Raw genomic sequence first — 17,914 nt, 5'->3', positions numbered from 1 at the left:
CACAGTTTTTAAACTTTACATGAAACAGTTAAATACATATAACACTGAAAATTCTTTATTTAAAAACACTAAGTTATTAAAATGAGTAAAAACAACATAGTAAAATTAGATTTTTTGCAAAACTCACTACTTCAAAGAAAACATACAATGACATGGATCATAATATATACAAAACAGGAAATAAATCATCATCTGTCATTGACGGGGAGATTTGCATGCTTTCAAAATACTCATAATTTTAAGTCACACAAAATGTTGCTCAGAGGGAATGCTTCTTTTATATTTAAAGTCTCTTTAGAGGCGTTTTAAATTCCGCTTACTCTGGGCACTTCCTGGAAGAACATCTTTTCTATTTCTTGGCTTTGCTGCTCCTCTACTACATTCTTCAGACCCATGATAAGCACACAAACATAGCACACAAAAGTCAAAGCCACAGGCTGTGCGGCTACATAGCCCCCTTTTCTTATAAGGCTGGTACTTAGCAGGGGACTGGCACCTTGGGCAAGGTTTTAACGCTTCATCAATAAAAAGTGTTTTGGCAACCTGCAGTAAAAGCACACACACTAAATCTTCCATTTTCGCATAGAGGACAGCTTTATTTCAAACTCTGTAAATATTTACTTCTAATAACTTATGATAAATACTCACCTTGACATATTCTTCCTGTTTACTACTTAAGTGAGTAACAGAAGAGTTTGCTATAGGTGTCAAAACTTCTCCCCAAGGAGAAAATGTTGAAGCTTGTTCTTTCTGAAAACCTGGTGTCCTAGCCTGTGCTTGCACAGACCTTAAAGCTGATCGATTTAAGAGATGGAGCCGAGTGGCGGCATCCTCAACATTTAATATAGCCCCCTGTAGTAAAAGACAAGAGGGGTCAACACTGTCATATCAGAAGTTCCAGAAGAGCTTTCAGATGCACATGTAACATGTTTGGAAGTGGTTTCTGCACCACTAGAATTTTCTCCCTAAACCATTCCTTTTTAGAGAGAAAAAAAAAATTATCTTATCTAGCATTTAAAAGTCAAAGGAAAATACAAAGTTGAAACAATAAATGCTAGCTTTAAGTTTGCATCATTGGTTATTTTTCTGTTTAACACATGAGTTTGCAAACTTTTCCTGGAAAGGACCAGATAGTTGCAAACTAGTCAACTGTCATTTTAGCAAACACAGCTACAGAGATATGTAAATGAAGGGGCAGGGCTGTTCCAATAAAACTTATTATAAAAACACAGGTGATGGACAGGATTTGGCCCACAGATCAGAGTTTATCAAGTCCCCTTTTAAGCCAAGGTGTAAGAGGAGGTAAATTTTTTCAAAGTCTGCTATGGGACCTCATGTAATTCTGTAAAGATTTCTTACTTCAGCCACATGTCAGAAAATTAATGGGCCTGGTTAGACCATGAAACTCAATTTGTTTGGTTGGCTTTTACAAATACCAAATACTTGCAAAACTTGATTCATTTTTACACTTGAGTTTAAACAGCTTTGATATTTTAAAAGGAGAAAAAAAATGTCTTTTATTTGAGCTGGATTTCCACACTACTCAAATAGTTAGCCAAGAAATATTTTTAGTGAATAATCCTTATAGTCTTGTATTTTGTTAAGCTTGGAAATAAGAAAAAACATTGTAGGTGTTTTTTTTTTTAAACAAATTGGCATTCTTAACTAATTATTAAAATAAAATGTACTATTGGTGAATTTCCTGAGTGTCCAACTATAATTGCGTTTTCTCTCCCTTGACAGTCTCCCTTTGCCAGAATTGTTTCCTAAAGGGGGAAGAGGTAAAACACAAGAAATGATAGTAGGATAAGTACAGGAATAAAGCTAGCTGGCCATGAAAAATTATGCAATTGACAGCTTAACAACATTGGCATATGTATAATGGATGAATACTGGTTTTTAGAAATTAGAATGAATACAGTTGAACTTACTCAAGGATTCAATACATCTTATGTTACATCCTATAAATGATTTGCCGCCTAGGCTAGAAGCATATGACACAAGAGTACTCTAAAAGAAAACACCCATTGGATTTCCATGCAGTTGGCAAACACAATGATGATGCATGCACCAAAAAATGAATAGAGATATATTGTTAAAGCAAATTTCAGCCATAGAAGAACATTCACTCATTTAACAAAGATTTCATCTAATAGGTGCCAAGTGAATAGCACAGTCTAACCCCTGTCCTCCCGGAGCTTAAAATGTGGGCTACTACCTCTGAACAGTGTAAGGTCTAGTAGTCAACAAAGGCAAATATTCGTGAGTATCAACATTTTTCAAAATACAGGCACCATTACCATACTAGAAAATATTTAAATGTGAAAGGGGAGTCTCTTATTGTTGTTCATTTCCATGATTATAAGTAAACAGTAAAGACTACTGTAAATTAAGAAATTTGATGGAAATAGTGTAATATTCCAATTTTATGGTCATTCTCATTGCTGCAAGGCAAACAGATAAAATGAGATCCTATTACATGTAACTGGTGCACGTGCCTTTTATTTTTCACACGTAAGGATCTTTCAGTGACATTATACACATATGAGGAAAACCATCTAACAACTTTGTTGTATAATTTTTCTGTTTTGGTTAATGATATACATTAGGATAGTGCAGGTAGAAAGCAGCCAGTTCATTCAGGAACAAGAGGGCAAAGGGCATCTGGAATGATGTCTCTGAAGAAAAGAAGGAACAGATAGAATACCTGATTTGTTCAGACTTACACAGAGGAGAGTTCCAGTTCTGGCGGATGGTGAGTCAGGCATCTGTATAGAGAAACACTAAAAAGTAAGAAAGAGCAAGAGAGAGAGAAGGAGAAAGAGAGAGAAAGGGAAAGAGAGGAAAAACAAAGAAACTGGGCAATTATTAACTGTGAGGGTAAAAGTTATATAAGAAAAAAGGTGTAATAGGTAAAAGTATATAAGAAAAAAGGTGTACTATAAGTTATGGCTGTCAAAAAGTCATAATAATCTCAACACAGTCTTAATAATGTCAGCACCTAATCCTGATTCACTAATGATGGTGTAATTACATTCATAAACTAGGAGAAAAGACTTCAGAGGAAGAGCCAGGTAGACAGGTAGTAGTGAGAGGTTAGAGAACTAACCTAAAAAAACTAAATAAGAGAAAAAGCTAAAAAACTAAACTATTTTTTTAGAGAAAAAACTAAATAAGCAATAGCAGTGAAGACATGCCATTCAGAAATATGCAGGTGAATATCAAAAGGAAAAAGAACTAGAGAGTTGAAACTGATTACCTTGATGAGGCAAGAATCAAGAGCAGGAAGGGCAGGAAAATACATGTTTTGTTATAAATTTCAAAGTCCAATTTCATGTTTTAAACCATGTACTTGTTTTTACTTTTTAAAAAATTTAAAGCAAATCAAAATAAGGGGAAAAACTCAAGTAAGGAAAAAAATAGAGTTCTTTAGGAAACCAAGTTTTTTTAAAAAGTGGTAGCCAGGATATAAAGTAGAAGACTTTATCTAGAATTACCCAAAGGCTTGCCAATTCAACCGCATGTTTCTTTCACATAGAATGTAAGGAATGCATGGAGCTAAAAGCTTAATATGAATGGGTACTTGCTTAAAAATTTGTTTTTTTGGTCTGTCCTTAGCAGTAGGATGCCACTCGAAAAAGATATGTTAAGAAGGCAATTAATATATTTAATATTATAAGCTCCCAGAGCCAGCAGCTGCAGCAGTAAGTAGCTTGTAAAGGATTATCATAGGTGAGAAGATAAAACTTGTCTTCAAATAAAATAGAAATTCAATATTTTAGTTAACAGACGTCCCTAATATTTCCTTGAAATGAGAAAACCCTCAATCTGTATCTGGGTGTTCATATTTGTTTATACTGTGATTCATTTCCCTGGAGGCTCAGACGGTAAAGAATTTGCCTGCAATGCAGGAGACCTGGCTTCAATCCCTGGGTTCAGAAGATCCCCTGGAGGAGGACATGGCAATCCACTCCAGTATTCTTGCCTGGAGAATCCCCGTGGACAGAGGAGCCTGGCGGGCTACAGCCTGTGGGGTTGCAAAGAGTCGGACATGACTGAGCGACTAAGCACAACACAACATGCTTCATTTCAATTATATTTAGCCAAATTATAAGTTTACTTGTGTTATTACATACTTTTTACTAGAATAAGGAAGTTAATTCTGAGTTTCTCTTTGTATTTACACCTAAGTAAGGTCTAAAAGTTGAATAGATAGTAAATATGGGTACTAGAGTCATCAGATAGCTATTACACAAAATAGTGTTCCCATGAAGAATTAATCGGCTTCTATAAAAATTTTTCTTATAACTTCAGGGCTCGACCTCAAATCTTTAAGAAAGTGCAAGTTCATGATGCTTTACAAGTTTGAGTGCCATGCTCACTCACCTCCAGGCCTTCATATATGCTATTCCCTCTGCTGAAACAACTTTCCTGTCTAACTCATTATTCAAGTCTCAGCTAAGATGCATTTTTTCCTTCTCTTGATCCCCAAGTATCAAACACTTCTTTTAAATGTCCCAATGGAGATAACTCTGAGCTTCCTCTAACACACCTGTATTGTAATCACCTGTTTATATCAGGTGTATGAGCTCCAAGAGAGCAGGGATCATGTCAAAAATGGTCACCACTGTAATTTGAGCAACTGGAATATAGTATCTACTCAAGATTATACTTGAGTAGATTATACTACAAGTATACTACATCAAGACTGGATGATTTAGTCACCAAGTCATGTCCGACTCTTGCAACCTCATAGACTGGAGCCCTCCAGGCTCCTCTGTCTGTGAGATTTCCCAGGCAAGGATACTCAAGTGGGTTGCCATTTCCATCTCCAGGGGATCATCCCAATCCAGGGGTCAAACCTGCATCTCCTGCGTTGGCAGGCGGTCTTCTGCATTGCAAGCAGATTCTTTACGGCTGAGCCACTAGGGAAGCACATAAAAGACTGAACAGAAAATGCTATAAGAATATCTAATTATGATGAGGATCTGGCATATCCTATTAAAATGGTATCAAATACTGATAACAGCATATATACTTAAACAACAAAACCCAGCAAGATGTTCTTCATGTCAGTTAGTCCACTCCATTTATGGACTTGGTAGAGATGGGGTTTGGGGGTGGCGGTGGTGGGGGGGGAAGAGTTTATGACTCCGGGAGTTCCCTGGTGGGGGAACTGAGATTCTGTAGGAGGGTGCTGTGGCCAAAGGAATAAAAAAGAACTTATGAGTGAATGTCAATAAAGAAAGATTAAAGAATAGCAGGAAAACCAAATTAGGTTGTCCAGACATATGTGATTATCAGATATTCATACAAATATGTTTCAGAATAGCCTTATATACATTACCTCAGAATCTGTTTTCAGTTGTGTGATATGTAATTTCCTCCTCCGATTTGCTTTTTTATCTTGAACAATAATTTCACGCCAATTTCTGCTCACTTTCCAAACACTGTAACAAAAAGATCAGTCCTTGTATATACGCATACAAGTTCACGTATATATGCCACAGAATTAGCATTTTTTACACATGGCAATAAGAGAAATTTGTTTTTAAAGATTTTGGATAGTTAATTTAAAACTAAAATTTCATATTAAAAATATGACTCGATTTGCATAGCTGTGAAAGAAGACCTATCAAAATACATCAGCATCATATTGATAGGTTACTATCTTATAAATGGTTAAGAAAATAATACAAAGTTTCATATAAACCCAAATGAGTCTACTGGGAGACTGATTAAGAGGGTTTAACTTATATGTAACACTAATATTTAAAACTTGGAACATGGCATGCCACAAATGATTATCAGCTACAGTGCAAGAGTTTATATAAATTTCTCCTACTATTGTATTTAACAAATATCTGTCATTTTGAGTAAATAAACACAAAAACAATCAATCCTGTATTAGAACTTCTAAATGCAGATACAGTTGATCCCTGAACAACATCAGTATTCTGGCATGGAAAATCACATGGACAGAGGAGTGTGGTGGGCTACAGTCCATTGGGTTGCAAAGAGTCAGACACGACTGAGTGACTAAGCACATAGCTGAACAACATGGGTTTGAACTGTGGGTTTTTTTCCATGGTAAATACTACACAGTCCCTGGTCAGTTGAATCCAGGGATGCTGAACCACGGATACAGAGGAAACTCAGATGTGGAAAGCTGACTATAATTTATACAAAGATTTTAGGCTGCACACCAGCGGGTCAGCGCCCCTATTTTCTGGTTGTCCAAGGGTCAGCTATAATAAATAGTATTATGAGCAGCACTACAAAGTTCCTGTTTTGTAAACCAAAGTTTATGAGAACAAAGCAGCTAAAGAAAAAAACATAATTTATGTCCAGTGAGTGCTTATTTATCAATAAAAGTGAATGAGGTTAGGAGACGGTTATGGAGGCCCCATGTTACACCTGAGTTGTCAACACTACTATTCTTCCAGCCACCTCAGTTGCCATTGCCTCTCTCTAAGCTGACATAGGCACCTTGTATCAGATGGAGAGGAACAGGCAGAAAGTCACTCATTAATGGAGAAGAAATGAACTATCAATGAATAGTTGGGTGTTTGCCTCAGCTATTTCAACTGAGTCCAGTCTCTCATATTTCCAAGAATACGCACTGCCAAGTTACACATGCACTCTGCAGTGCAAATACTAGAAATCTTGAGGGATGAGCAGGGAAGGCGATTATTGCAATATGTACTTTCACTTACATCACAGTATGACTGAATATCATTTGTCCCACAAGCGAGCACCTAAAAGGGTCACCCAAGTTTTAACTGGTCTGTAACCAAATACTCCATTGTGTAAAAACAAAATCCCTATATCATAGCCATACCCCTAATTTTTTAAACAAAATTCATCTCACTTGAACATTTTTTAAGGCATAGACATATAGGTCATTAATCTTTCTTATTATCCTACTTGGGTTACACCAAAGACATTCCTGATCAAGACTATGCTGAAAGGACTGAAACCTTAACAAGAGTTTGTGGGAAAATATGGGCTTAGAAATCAGAGGGTTCAGTTACAGACCTGCATCCATTCCTATCTCCTTGAGTGACTGTTGGCAGGTCACTTAACTTCTCTAGAGCTCAGTTTTCTCATCTGCAAATACGTGATAGGACTAGACATTTCAGAAGACTTCCAGCTATGAAATTCTACAATTCTGTACAATAGCCTACACTTAGTTTATGGGGGAAAGGTAAAGAAGGGTCTCAATAGAAGTAGGGGCCAGAAAAGAGTAAGGATACAATGAACCAAACTCTTGACATATATCTATGGAAAAAGAAACTGACTCTCTTGCTTGTCCTGCCTCAACCATGACCTTGCAGAAATCCTGTTCCACATGGCTTCTCTCGTTCCTGGTTCTGGCATACTGATGGGGCTTGTCTTCTGATAGTCCTGCACTTTGCAGAACTGCCAGTATAAAGTCTCAATTTAGCCTTATAACTAGTTCCTACCCTCAATACTTCTATATATGTGACTCAGTTTCTACTTACTTACGAAGCAGCATTCAAGATACTGAAATTTCTGACACTGAAGAATTTCACTTAACCATCATTGATAAAATATAAAAGTAACCAAGACAGAGATAATAAAACAAAATTTTAAAAAGCTACAAACAGAAAAGTTTTCCACCTTAAAAAAAAAAGTGATAAAAGGCAGTTTTATTTCAGAAGAAAAAAAAATCTTACCTACATAGGCTTTCTGCAGTCAAGGAATCTAAAACCATAGCAAGAACATGCTTTAGATTTCTGTATTTTAATTCTGTTAAGATGTCCAGTTTTTCTATACCCATTTTCTTGCCAATCAGTCCTGCAAGTACACGCTGTAGTATAGCTATTTTCCCCCCGTCCCTTTCTTCTAACAATTCATGTGCACCGTTTTGCTGGAATCTTTTCCTTTTGCTTTTCATAAAAAGCTCATGCACTAATTGCAAGGCTGGGGTCTTCGATAAATTCTTAAAGCTTAAATCCTCACACTTATTGTCACTGCTCAGCTGGCTCTCTGAAATGTCTGAAGCGGTTGCTGGTGTTGATTCAGAGCTAGAGAGGTAGGTCTGGTTTTCTTCTTCTGTCTCAGATTGTGAGCCTTGTTCCCGAAGGGTGGACAGTCTTCTCAATCTTCCAAGACGCCTTGACTTTTTTATGGTGTCCCTGACTTTGAGAGTTCCCTTATGTTTCTGAAATAGTTCTTGGAAAGAGCCCTCTTGCTCAGATAGGGAATCTTCTGATTTATCCAAGCAAAGTGAGTTGAAACCGCTGTCTTCAGGGGTCGAAATATTGCGTCTCACTCCAGCTGAAGGAGAAAATCTTCGGCTTGCATTAAATTTAACACTTGGTACAAGATTACTGATTGGAGTCACAAATATGTCCTCATCTGTTCTACAGCTTGTTCCACCAACAGAAAAGCCCAGAAGTTCGGGATATGTATTCTCATTATTAATACATAGACTGCTGTCACTAAAGTCATGTGTGATAGAGTCTTTAAAATTACTGCCCTGAATTGGAGATATACATTCAACTTCAAAGAGGCCATAGTCATCTTTGGAATCATCCACTGTGGAAGTCTTCTGTTGAGAAAAATTAAGTCTCAATTTTTGACTGCTGGAAGTTACTTCTTCTGTTCTCAAAGTGCTAGTAACTGAAGAACTAAAATTATCTTGCCTTGGAAAGCCTGAAGCACTGCTTGGAATATTTTTTTCTAAATTGGGAACTTGGCTTGTACTACTTTCGAGGGAACTGTTTTGTGATTCAAAGTCCCTGTCTAGAAGAGAGAAAGATATGTCCAATCTTCTGCGCAGCAAATGCTTTTTTCCACTGACTTTAGGAGTTTCACACAGTTCTGGGGTTTTATCATTTTCCTTCCTGAGGAAGACAAATCTCTTTCTTTGAGTGGGAGACTCTAAACTATGGGTTAAGGCCAAACTTGAAGTTTCAGGATGTTCGTGGATCAATGTTGAGCCTCTTTCTTTTTTTCCAAATAATTCTTTATCTGTATTATCAAAGCTGCACGATTTTAACAGCTCACTGTAGCCACTATCTTGAAAAGAAGATGTGGAACAAAGGTCTCCAAAGCTGGAGGACTTGACCCTGACAACAGGAGAGTCCACCTCATTTCCTGCTCCAGCGCCGGCTTGACCTGAATGCCTTTCTGACATCTTCAAAATCTCTGTTTCTACAAAGTGAAAACAAATTTTATTCTTCCTTTGAAATTAATAGTCTGGAAGCTAATACCAAAATACTTGTTATGAGCACAGATGATTATGGAAAATTGCACGGCAATAAAAAAAAGTTACTTTAAGAAACAAATCTCTGCAATATACTCATGTGTATCTTACTTAAGACAGTGTTTCAACATCATAAAACTCAAAATTTCCAGGATATAAATATTCACAGATTACCTGACTAAGCATAGTTTAGGCACTGTGCACAGATATTTTCATTAACTACATTTACATTAATTACATAACTACATTAACTACACTTGAGGGAAAAAAAAAATCTCAGCATAATTTTAGATAATTTTTACAGCATTAAAGTACATTATTGTAGTTCTAACATTCTAGCTTATTTGTGCTGGCCTATATTTAGTCAGGTGGATATTTCCTTTCAGAGTTCTGCAATGTAAATAAAGATGCTTAAAAAAAAAAAACTATATGCTGATTTTGACCACTGGTCAAGTGAGTGCAACCACTAGGATAAACTGCAATTCAGCAAAGCAACTCTAGAATAATGTTACTCATATTCATAACATGGGCTTGTCTCAGAAACCTGGTCTTTCTGACCATTCACAAGGTCTGAATTCCAAGGCTTTCGCCTTTGCAAAGTCTCTTTAGCTCACTGATAAATTAGTAACATATTCTTGAGCTAACCAAAATGAACCAAAGCCCTACCGGCCATCTCAAACCTGGCAGGTCATACTCATTCGTGTCTCATCTGGTAAATATTTTCTACTCGGGAACCCACCCTTTATAATATTCTTAAATTGAAAATAAAGAATTTAAGTATATTACTTAGAGAAGAAATGTGATTCAGTATTATATTTGTAAGAAAGGACACTAGGAAACATTTCACTTTTTTTAAGGAAATACTTGACTCTTTAACCTTTTCAACAGTATCACTGCATTCCTTCTTTTAGAAACTTGAATTAAATCTTAAACTTTTTAGAAACTTGAATTAAATCCTAAAGTATAAGAAAGTTATTTCTCCAGATTATTCAAAGGACACTAAGAAAACTGTCATTCTTTTAAAGTTTTCTCCAGACCGAATACATGATTCTTCTCTATTAAAAAGATCCTGGGAAGATATATTGTTAGTTGAGTATAATGGGAAAGTTATTTACACCTAAGTTCTATCAGTTAAACATGTAAGTGAGTAAGTTTTTTTAAAAAATTGCTATTCTAACCAAAAAACCAAATTGTTTCTTTGTGGTGCAATGACCATTATTACTGGGCAAAGTAAGGGTTTTTCAACTTTTAAAACCTATATTTTGTTTTGGTAAATCTCACACATGTTCTTTTCTGATTTAGATTTCCTCAGATTGTGACAATCAACTGATCTCTTCTGTACCTGCTTACCAGCCAAGATGATCAAATTTTGCTTTCTGTATTTCATACTTTAAAACAATTTTTTGTTTTCAAATTACACCTCCACACACGAATGTTTCCTACGCTCCGAAAATCATTTTATTAAGTAATAGTTTTCTCTCATGTCATTTGGTTGTTAGGTCCGAGCCTTTCTAAAACTTTTAAAAAACTTTTTAAAATTAAAACAAATGTAACTATTCTTCTACTTCACCACTAGGTGTCTCACCATGTTCGAATTTGGGAACCTGAGAGGCAAATGGATGGAAACAAAAGCAAGGGTGCAAATACAATACTCTCCCGGCTAAAAACCATAGACCACTTGCTTTAAACATACAAAAAGCTTCCGATTTTCCTTCTGTTCATCTACCCATTTGAAATTGCTTCCACCGTGCTTTCTCTGGTATCATTTTTTTTTTTTTTCATCTTTCATCACTTTCAACCCAAGATACTGGTCTCAAAACGTGGTTTTTCAAACTTCAAAAGTATTTCTGTAAAATCGTAGAATGCCGGTTGACTTGCTCAGTTTCACTGATTCAACAGTTCACTGATGAAACAAACAAGCCTCTTCAACATTCATTTTGTAAAACCAAGCTCCTGATAAGGATTAAGAACACACATCTCTATAGTGCTTAAAACAAACAAACAAACACTGGCTAACTCAATGAAGTATTTAAAGTAATTAAAGTACTTAATCCGAATTTCCTTCATTTGTTAAAGTGCAACATCTTACCATCAGTAAATCTTGAGTTCTTAGACGCCAACGTTACGTAGGCTTCCGATAAAAGAAATTTCTCACTTTGCCTTTAAAATTCACGCCAAAGAAATACCACTTAAAGAGAAAACTAATTTTGAACAATTAATGGAAACGTGCAGTAGCAGCACGATGCCCGCTAAGATTTGAAGGATACCTCAAGTACCTGCTACCGGGATTATTTTCTAACGCTTTAAAAGACCTAAATCACTTTGAATTCCCCCCAGCTTTCTAGACAACAGCAATTGTCGTATCTCTGTGTGCTCCAGCTAGTCTCGGGACGGAGGAAAACGGCCCCAATTCGGCTCTCTGACCACGCAGGGTCAGCTGCCGCGCGGTCGTCTCCCGCCCGAGGTGCCGGCGGCGGGTGGCTGGTTAACGGCCTCCCCGGGGGGCGTCAACCAGGCCGCTCGTCCGTCCGCGGGCCCTCCCCAGGCCGGGCTGGCTGAGGGAGGCCGGGCCGGCCCCAGGGCCCCAGGAAGCCGCCGACGGGCCGAGGACGGGCGGGCCTCGCCTGGACCCAGAGCAAGAGGAAGGCAAACCGCGTCGGGGCGCCTCTCTCGTCGCGGCCCCTGGGAAGCTGAGCGGGTGCGGGGCTGGGGACGCCCAGAGGCCGGCCGCCCTCACACACCTGGCGTCCCCGCTCCCGCCCACCTGGGGGCCCCGGGGCGGCCGCGCCCACCGCGCCGACTCGCCGGGCGGAGATCTGTGGGCCGCAGCCGCCCGAGCGCCGCCGAGGAGCCGCGGCCTCGTCCCCAGGGATGCTCGGCTATGGCAACCTCCACGCCGGGTCCGCGTGGGGCCGCCGCCTTTTCCCTCCTTCGGTTTGAACTGCCCGCCCTGAGTAACCGCCCCTCCCCGCGCCGCACCGCCGCCCGCGACCCCGCAGAACCCCGGCCAGGCCTGCGCCGTGAGTTCAGTCCCCGCTTTCCCGCCCTCCGCGCCCCCACCGCACCGAGGCACCCGCGTGCGTGCTAAACCGCTTCAGTTGTGTCAGACTCACTGCGACCCCGCGGTCTGTAGCCCGCCAGGCTCCTCCGTCCATGGGATTTTCCAGACGAGAACACTGGAGTGGGTTGCCCTTTCCTCCTCCAGGGGATCTTCCAGACCCAGGGATCGAACCCTCGTCTCCTAAGCCTCCTGCATTGGCAGGCGGGTTCTTTACCACTGACTGAGTGGAAATCGCTCAGTCGTGTCCGACTCTTTGCAACCCCATGGACTATACAGACCATGGAATTCTCCAGGCCAGAATACTTGAGTGGGCAGCCTTTCCCTTTTCCAGGGGATCTTCCCAACCCAGGGATAGAACCTAGGTCTCCCGCATTGCGGGCGGATTCTTTACCAGCTGAGGCACAAGGGAAGCCTCCTTTACCACTAGCCCCACCTGGAAAGCCCCTCTGAGGCACCTAAGGGCTTTTTAATTTGATAGGCTCTTTCTCCCGCCCTCCCGCCCCCCACGCACCACCCCCACCACCCCCACCACCCCCACCTGCGTTTTAACTTCGGACAACACTCAACAGGTCCTAGGCGCCGAGCGTGCTAGGTTGCCTTAGTCGTGCCCGACTCTTTGTGACCCTATGGACTGACTATAGCCCCCGGGGCGCCTCTGTCCACAGGGATTCCCCACCCAGGGATCGAACTGGCATCTCATGTCTCTTGCACTGGCAGGCGGATTCTTTACCGCTAGCGCCGTCTGAGAAATCCAATAGGTCCTACTGTGGGATGGTATTAAAAATAATGTAGGAGAACGTTCACTTGGTGTTTCCGAAGATGAATTGAAGCGTGAAAAGCAGGTTACAAACCGAATGCCATCCTTTAGAAGTACAGCTATACACAGGATAAGATCTGAAAGGTGTGACTAATTTGGTTACAGCATCTGTAGACTAGATTATACTTGGTTACTTTTTTTTTTTTTAAGACCTCTAAAAAGGGATATTTTATGTGCCAGGCTCCATCCTCTGCTCTTGGCAGTTTCTTCCTAATTTCTCTCTCTCTTTTTTTTTTTTTTTTCTGTCTTCTTTTCCTCTGTTTATTCCCTAAATGGGGCGTCCTACACATTTTTCTTACTTTACCATTCTGTGCTTATATAATTCGGATTAGGAGTTAAAAGCGTTAGTTTATTTATTTTTTTTTTCCAGAACACAGGTTTATTTGGCATTTGGATGAAATGCTTCTCACAGCATCTTAAGAAAAGAATTAGTGCCAACCCAACCAAAAATAAACCCAAACTAGAAACCCTTAGTGAAAGGAAAACATGGACAGGCCTTGAGACAGTGGAGTGTGGACACCCACCCGCAACAGGCAGCCAGGAGCCCCTCCAGGCACACCGGACTCTCAAGCAGGGCTGGCCAGGACTCAACCGACTGTGGCCCACCGCGGCCGCCCCGAACACCCTCACCCACCTGACTGGCCCGGCACCCTTCGGCCCCCACACATCCTGTGCGCATGGGTCAGGTCTGGGCCAGGCCCCTCAGGGTGCCCACCCCAAAAAGCGTTACTTTAAAGTCAATTACAGTCACTGCTACCACTCTCCTCGGACAGAACTTCTTCATCTGGATGCCCTTTAGATATTCTAAATGTCATGTATCCAAAAATCAAACTCACTAACAATTATTAAGCTTTGACTATGTGCCAAAAGCCTTCGACTGTGTGGATCACAATAAACTGGAAAATTCTGAAGGAGATGGGAATACCAGACCACCTGACCTGCCTCTTGAGAAACCTGTATGCAGGTCAGGAAGCAACAGTTAGAACTGGACATGGACCAACAGACTGGTTCCAAATAGGAAAAGGAGTACGTCAAGGCTGTATATTGTCACTCTGCTTATTTAACTTATATGCAGAGTACATCATTAGAAACGCTGGGCGGGATGAAGCACGAGCTGGAATCAAGATTGCCAGGAGAAATATCAATAACCTCAGATATGCAGATGACACCACCCTTATGGCAGAAAGTGAAGAACGAAAGAGCCTCTTGATGAAAGTGAAAGAGGAGAGTGAAAAAGTTGGCTTAAAGCTCAACATTCAGAAAACTAAGATCATGGCATCTGGTCCCATCACCTCATGGGAAATAGATGGGGAGACAGTGGAAACAGTGTCAGACTTTATTTTTTTGGGCTCGAAAATCACTGCAGATGGTGAATGCAGTCATGAAATTAAAAGACGCTTACTCCTTGGAAGGAAAGTTATGACCAACCTAGATAGCATATTAAAAAGCAGAGACATTACTTTGCCAACAAAGGTCTGTCTGGTCAAGGCTATGGTTTTTCCAGTGGTCATGTATGGATGTGAGAGTTGGACTGTGAAGAAAGCTGAGCACCGAAAAATTGATGCTTTTGAACTGTGGTGTTGGAGAAGACTCTTGAGAATCCCTTGGACTGCAAGGAGATCAAACCAGTCCATCCTAAGGGAGATCAGTCCTGGGTGTTCATTGGAAGGGCTGATGCTGAAGCTGAAACTCCAATACTTTGGCCACCTCATGCAAAGAAGTGACTCATTTGAAAAGACCCTGATGCTGGGAGGGATTGGGGGCAGGAGGAGAAGGGGACGACAGAAGATGAGATGGCTGGATGGCATCACCGACTCAATGGGCATGAGTTTGAGCAAATTCTGGGAGTTTGTGATGGACAGGGAAACCTGGCGTGCTGCAATTCATGGGGTTGCAAAGAGTCGGACACGACTGAGCAACTGAACTAAACAACTGAACTGATGTGCCAACTGAGGGGTTCCCTCATAGCTCAGTTGGTAAAGAATCTGCAATGCAGGAGTTCAATTCCTGGGTGGAGAAGATCCACTGGAGAAGGGATAGGCTACCCACTCCAGTATTCTTGGGCTTCCCTTCTGGCTCAGTGGTAAAGTGAGTGCAATGGTAAAGCACAATGTGGGAGATCTGGGTTTGATCCCTGGGTTGGGAAAATCCCCTGGAGAAGGGAAAGGCTACCCACTCCAGTATTCTGGCCTGGAGAATTCCATGGACTGTTTAGTCCATGAGTTCACAAAGAGTCGGACACAACTGAGTGACTTTGACTTTGACTTTCTTTCAATGTGCCAATTACTGGGCTGCTGCTGCTGCTGCTAAGTCACTTCAATCATGTCTGACTCTGTGCAACCCCATAGATGGCAGCCCACCAGGCTCCTCTCTCCCTGGGATTCTCCAGGCAAGAATACTGGAGTGGGTTGCCACTTCCTTCTCCAAATTACTGGGCTAGGTACTGGGAAAACAAAGATGGAAAGACACAGTTACTGCCAGCTGGTATAAGTGCTATAGTAGAGGAATGGCAGTAACACAAAAAGAAAGAGATAAACTAGCACTATAGAAGAAGAGCAGGCAGCGCTAACTATACAAAGACTGTGATACGCTTTTATGTGTTTATCTTTTGGCTTCACCTGCACAGCATGTAGAATCTTATTTCCAAAACCAGAGATCAAACCCGTGCCCTTTGAAATGGAAGCACAGAGTCTTAACCACTCTAATATATGAGGTGGAATTTGAAGGACGAGTGACGTCTTTAAAGACAGCAGGTGATTCTAAACTCAAAATGTGTTAGCATGTTAGCTTGCCCTAGCTTTACTCATATAGCCCAAATTTAAGCCACTGAGCTATATTTTCCTATTATTTACCCATCACAGTCTTTGGTCTCTTCCTTTCCCTTTCTGGATTGAGTATAATCCCATTACTGACATCAAAACTCTAAAACCCAAGTGTTTTCGACTGATCTAATGCTTCTTTTGGGAACTATCCAGGAATACATAATGAACGGTTTTCTATCATCATGATATTCAAGCTATGCAGTATACTTAAATGACTATGATCAAGGAAAAGGAAAACAGATATTCAGGGGAGAAAAATAGCAACATGAATCTCCATAACCACACTATAAAGATTTAAAAGCACTAATATTCAAGATCACAAGACAAACAGGTTCATTCAGTTCAGTTCAGTTCAGTCGCTCAGTCGTGTCTGACTCTTTGCGACCCCATGAATCGCAGCAAGCCAGGTCTCCCTGTCCATCACAAACTCCCAGAATTTGCTCAAACTCATGCCCATTGAGTCGGTGATGCCATCCAGCCATCTCATCTTCTGTCGTCCCCTTCTCCTCCTGCCCCCAATCCCTCCCAGCATCAGGGTCTTCTCCAACGAGTCAACTCTTCGCATGAGGTGGCCAAAGTATTGGAGTTTCAGCTTCAGCATCAGCCCTTCCAATGAACACCCAGGACTGATCTCCCTTAGGATGGACTGGTTTGATCTCCTTGCAGTCCAAGGGATTCTCAAGAGTCTTCTCCAACACCACAGTTCAAAAGCATCAATTTTTCGGTGCTCAGCTTTCTTCACAGTCCAACTCTCACATCCATACATGACCACTGGAAAAACCATAGCCTTGACCAGACAGACCTTTGTTGGCAAAGTAATGTCTCTGCTTTTTAATATGCTATCTAGGTTGGTCATAACTTTCCTTCCAAGGAGTAAGCGTCTTTTAATTTCATGACTGCATTCACCATCTGCAGTGATTTTCGAGCCCAAAAAAATAAAGTCTGACACTGTTTCCACTGTCTCCCCATCTATTTCCCATGAGGTGATGGGACCAGATGCCATGATCTTAGTTTTCTGAATGTTGAGCTTTAAGCCAACTTTTTCACTCTCCTCTTTCACTTTCATCAAGAGGCTCTTTCGTTCTTTACTTTCTGCCATAAGGGTGGTGTCATCTGCATATCTGAGGTTATTGATATTTCTCCTGGCAATCTTGATTCCAGCTCGTGCTTCATCCCGCCCAGTGTTTCTAATGATGTACTCTGCATATAAGTTAAATAAGCAGAGTGACAATATACAGCCTTGACGTACTCCTTTTCCTATTTGGAACCAGTCTGTTGGTCCATGTCCAGTTCTAACTGTTGCTTCCTGACCTGCATACAGGTTTTCCTGTATAGCAAGTCAGGTGGTCTGGTATTCCCATCTCTTTAAGAATTTTCCACAGTTTATTGTAATCCACACAGTCAAAGGCTTTGGCATAGTCAATAAAGCAGAAATAGATGTTTTTCTGGAACTCTCTTGCTTTTTCGATGATCCAGCGGATGTTGGCAATTTGCTCTCTGGTTCCTCTGCCATTTCTGAAACCAGCTTGAACATCTGGAAGTTCACAGTTCACGTATTGCTGAAGCCTGGCTTGGAGAATTTTGAGCATTAAATTTACTAGCGTGTGAGATGAGTGCAATTGTGCAGTAGTTTGAGCATTCTTTGGCATTGCCTTTCTTTGGGACTGGAATGAAAACTGACCTTTTCCACTCCTGTGGCCACTGCTGAGTTTTCCAAATTTGCTGACATATTGAGTGCAGCACTTTCACTAATATGTTCACTAGGATAGGGCAATGCAGTGATGTCTGGCACACAGTAAAGGCTCAAGAAAAGTTAGCTGTAACAGTATCTACTGACCATGTTTCAGAATGATCCTAAAATTACTGATTCTTGCAGATAGGAAAGAGAATGTTGGGCTGGGAACTAGCCTTGACATGAATTCTTTATCCTACCCCTCTGTAGGTTCCCAGGAATCATTTTATTCTACATGTGTTGATCC

The 17,914-nt window shown here is 40.7% G+C and overlaps 1 protein-coding gene across 1 annotated transcript; it reads right to left on the bottom strand.

The window, feature by feature from the left end:
- Positions 1 to 294: 294 nt before the first annotated feature.
- On the bottom strand, positions 295 to 13,792 carry FBXO43 (F-box protein 43). The gene is made up of 7 exons (XM_061122761.1): positions 13,638 to 13,792; positions 11,726 to 12,327; positions 11,325 to 11,366; positions 7,701 to 9,183; positions 5,348 to 5,450; positions 649 to 852; positions 295 to 543 (listed from the first exon to the last, which is right to left on the bottom strand). The coding sequence occupies exons 1-7, from the start codon at positions 13,790 to 13,792 to the stop codon at positions 295 to 297; spliced, it is 2,838 nt and encodes a 945-aa protein (XP_060978744.1).
- Positions 13,793 to 17,914: the final 4,122 nt, after the last annotated feature.

Source organism: Dama dama, chromosome 21 (assembly GCF_033118175.1).
Source record: "Dama dama isolate Ldn47 chromosome 21, ASM3311817v1, whole genome shotgun sequence".
Classification (NCBI taxonomy): domain Eukaryota; kingdom Metazoa; phylum Chordata; class Mammalia; order Artiodactyla; family Cervidae; genus Dama; species Dama dama.
Note: the sequence above shows the minus strand (reverse complement) of the source record. Positions and strands in the feature narration are given on the sequence as shown.

Bases quoted from the DNA above. Each gene is read 5' to 3' on its own strand.
- FBXO43 (XM_061122761.1), bottom strand. From the start codon at position 13,792: ATGCGCACAGGATGTGTGGGGGCCGAAGGGTGCCGGGCCAGTCAGGTG. The intron at 12,328-13,637 runs GTGGGTGTCCAC...ACACAACTGAAG, and splicing joins CTCCTGGCTGCCTGTTGCGG to CGGTTTAGCACGCACGCGGG. The intron at 9,184-11,324 runs GTAAGATGTTGC...TTCACTTTGTAG, and splicing joins GAACTCAAGATTTACTGATG to AAACAGAGATTTTGAAGATG.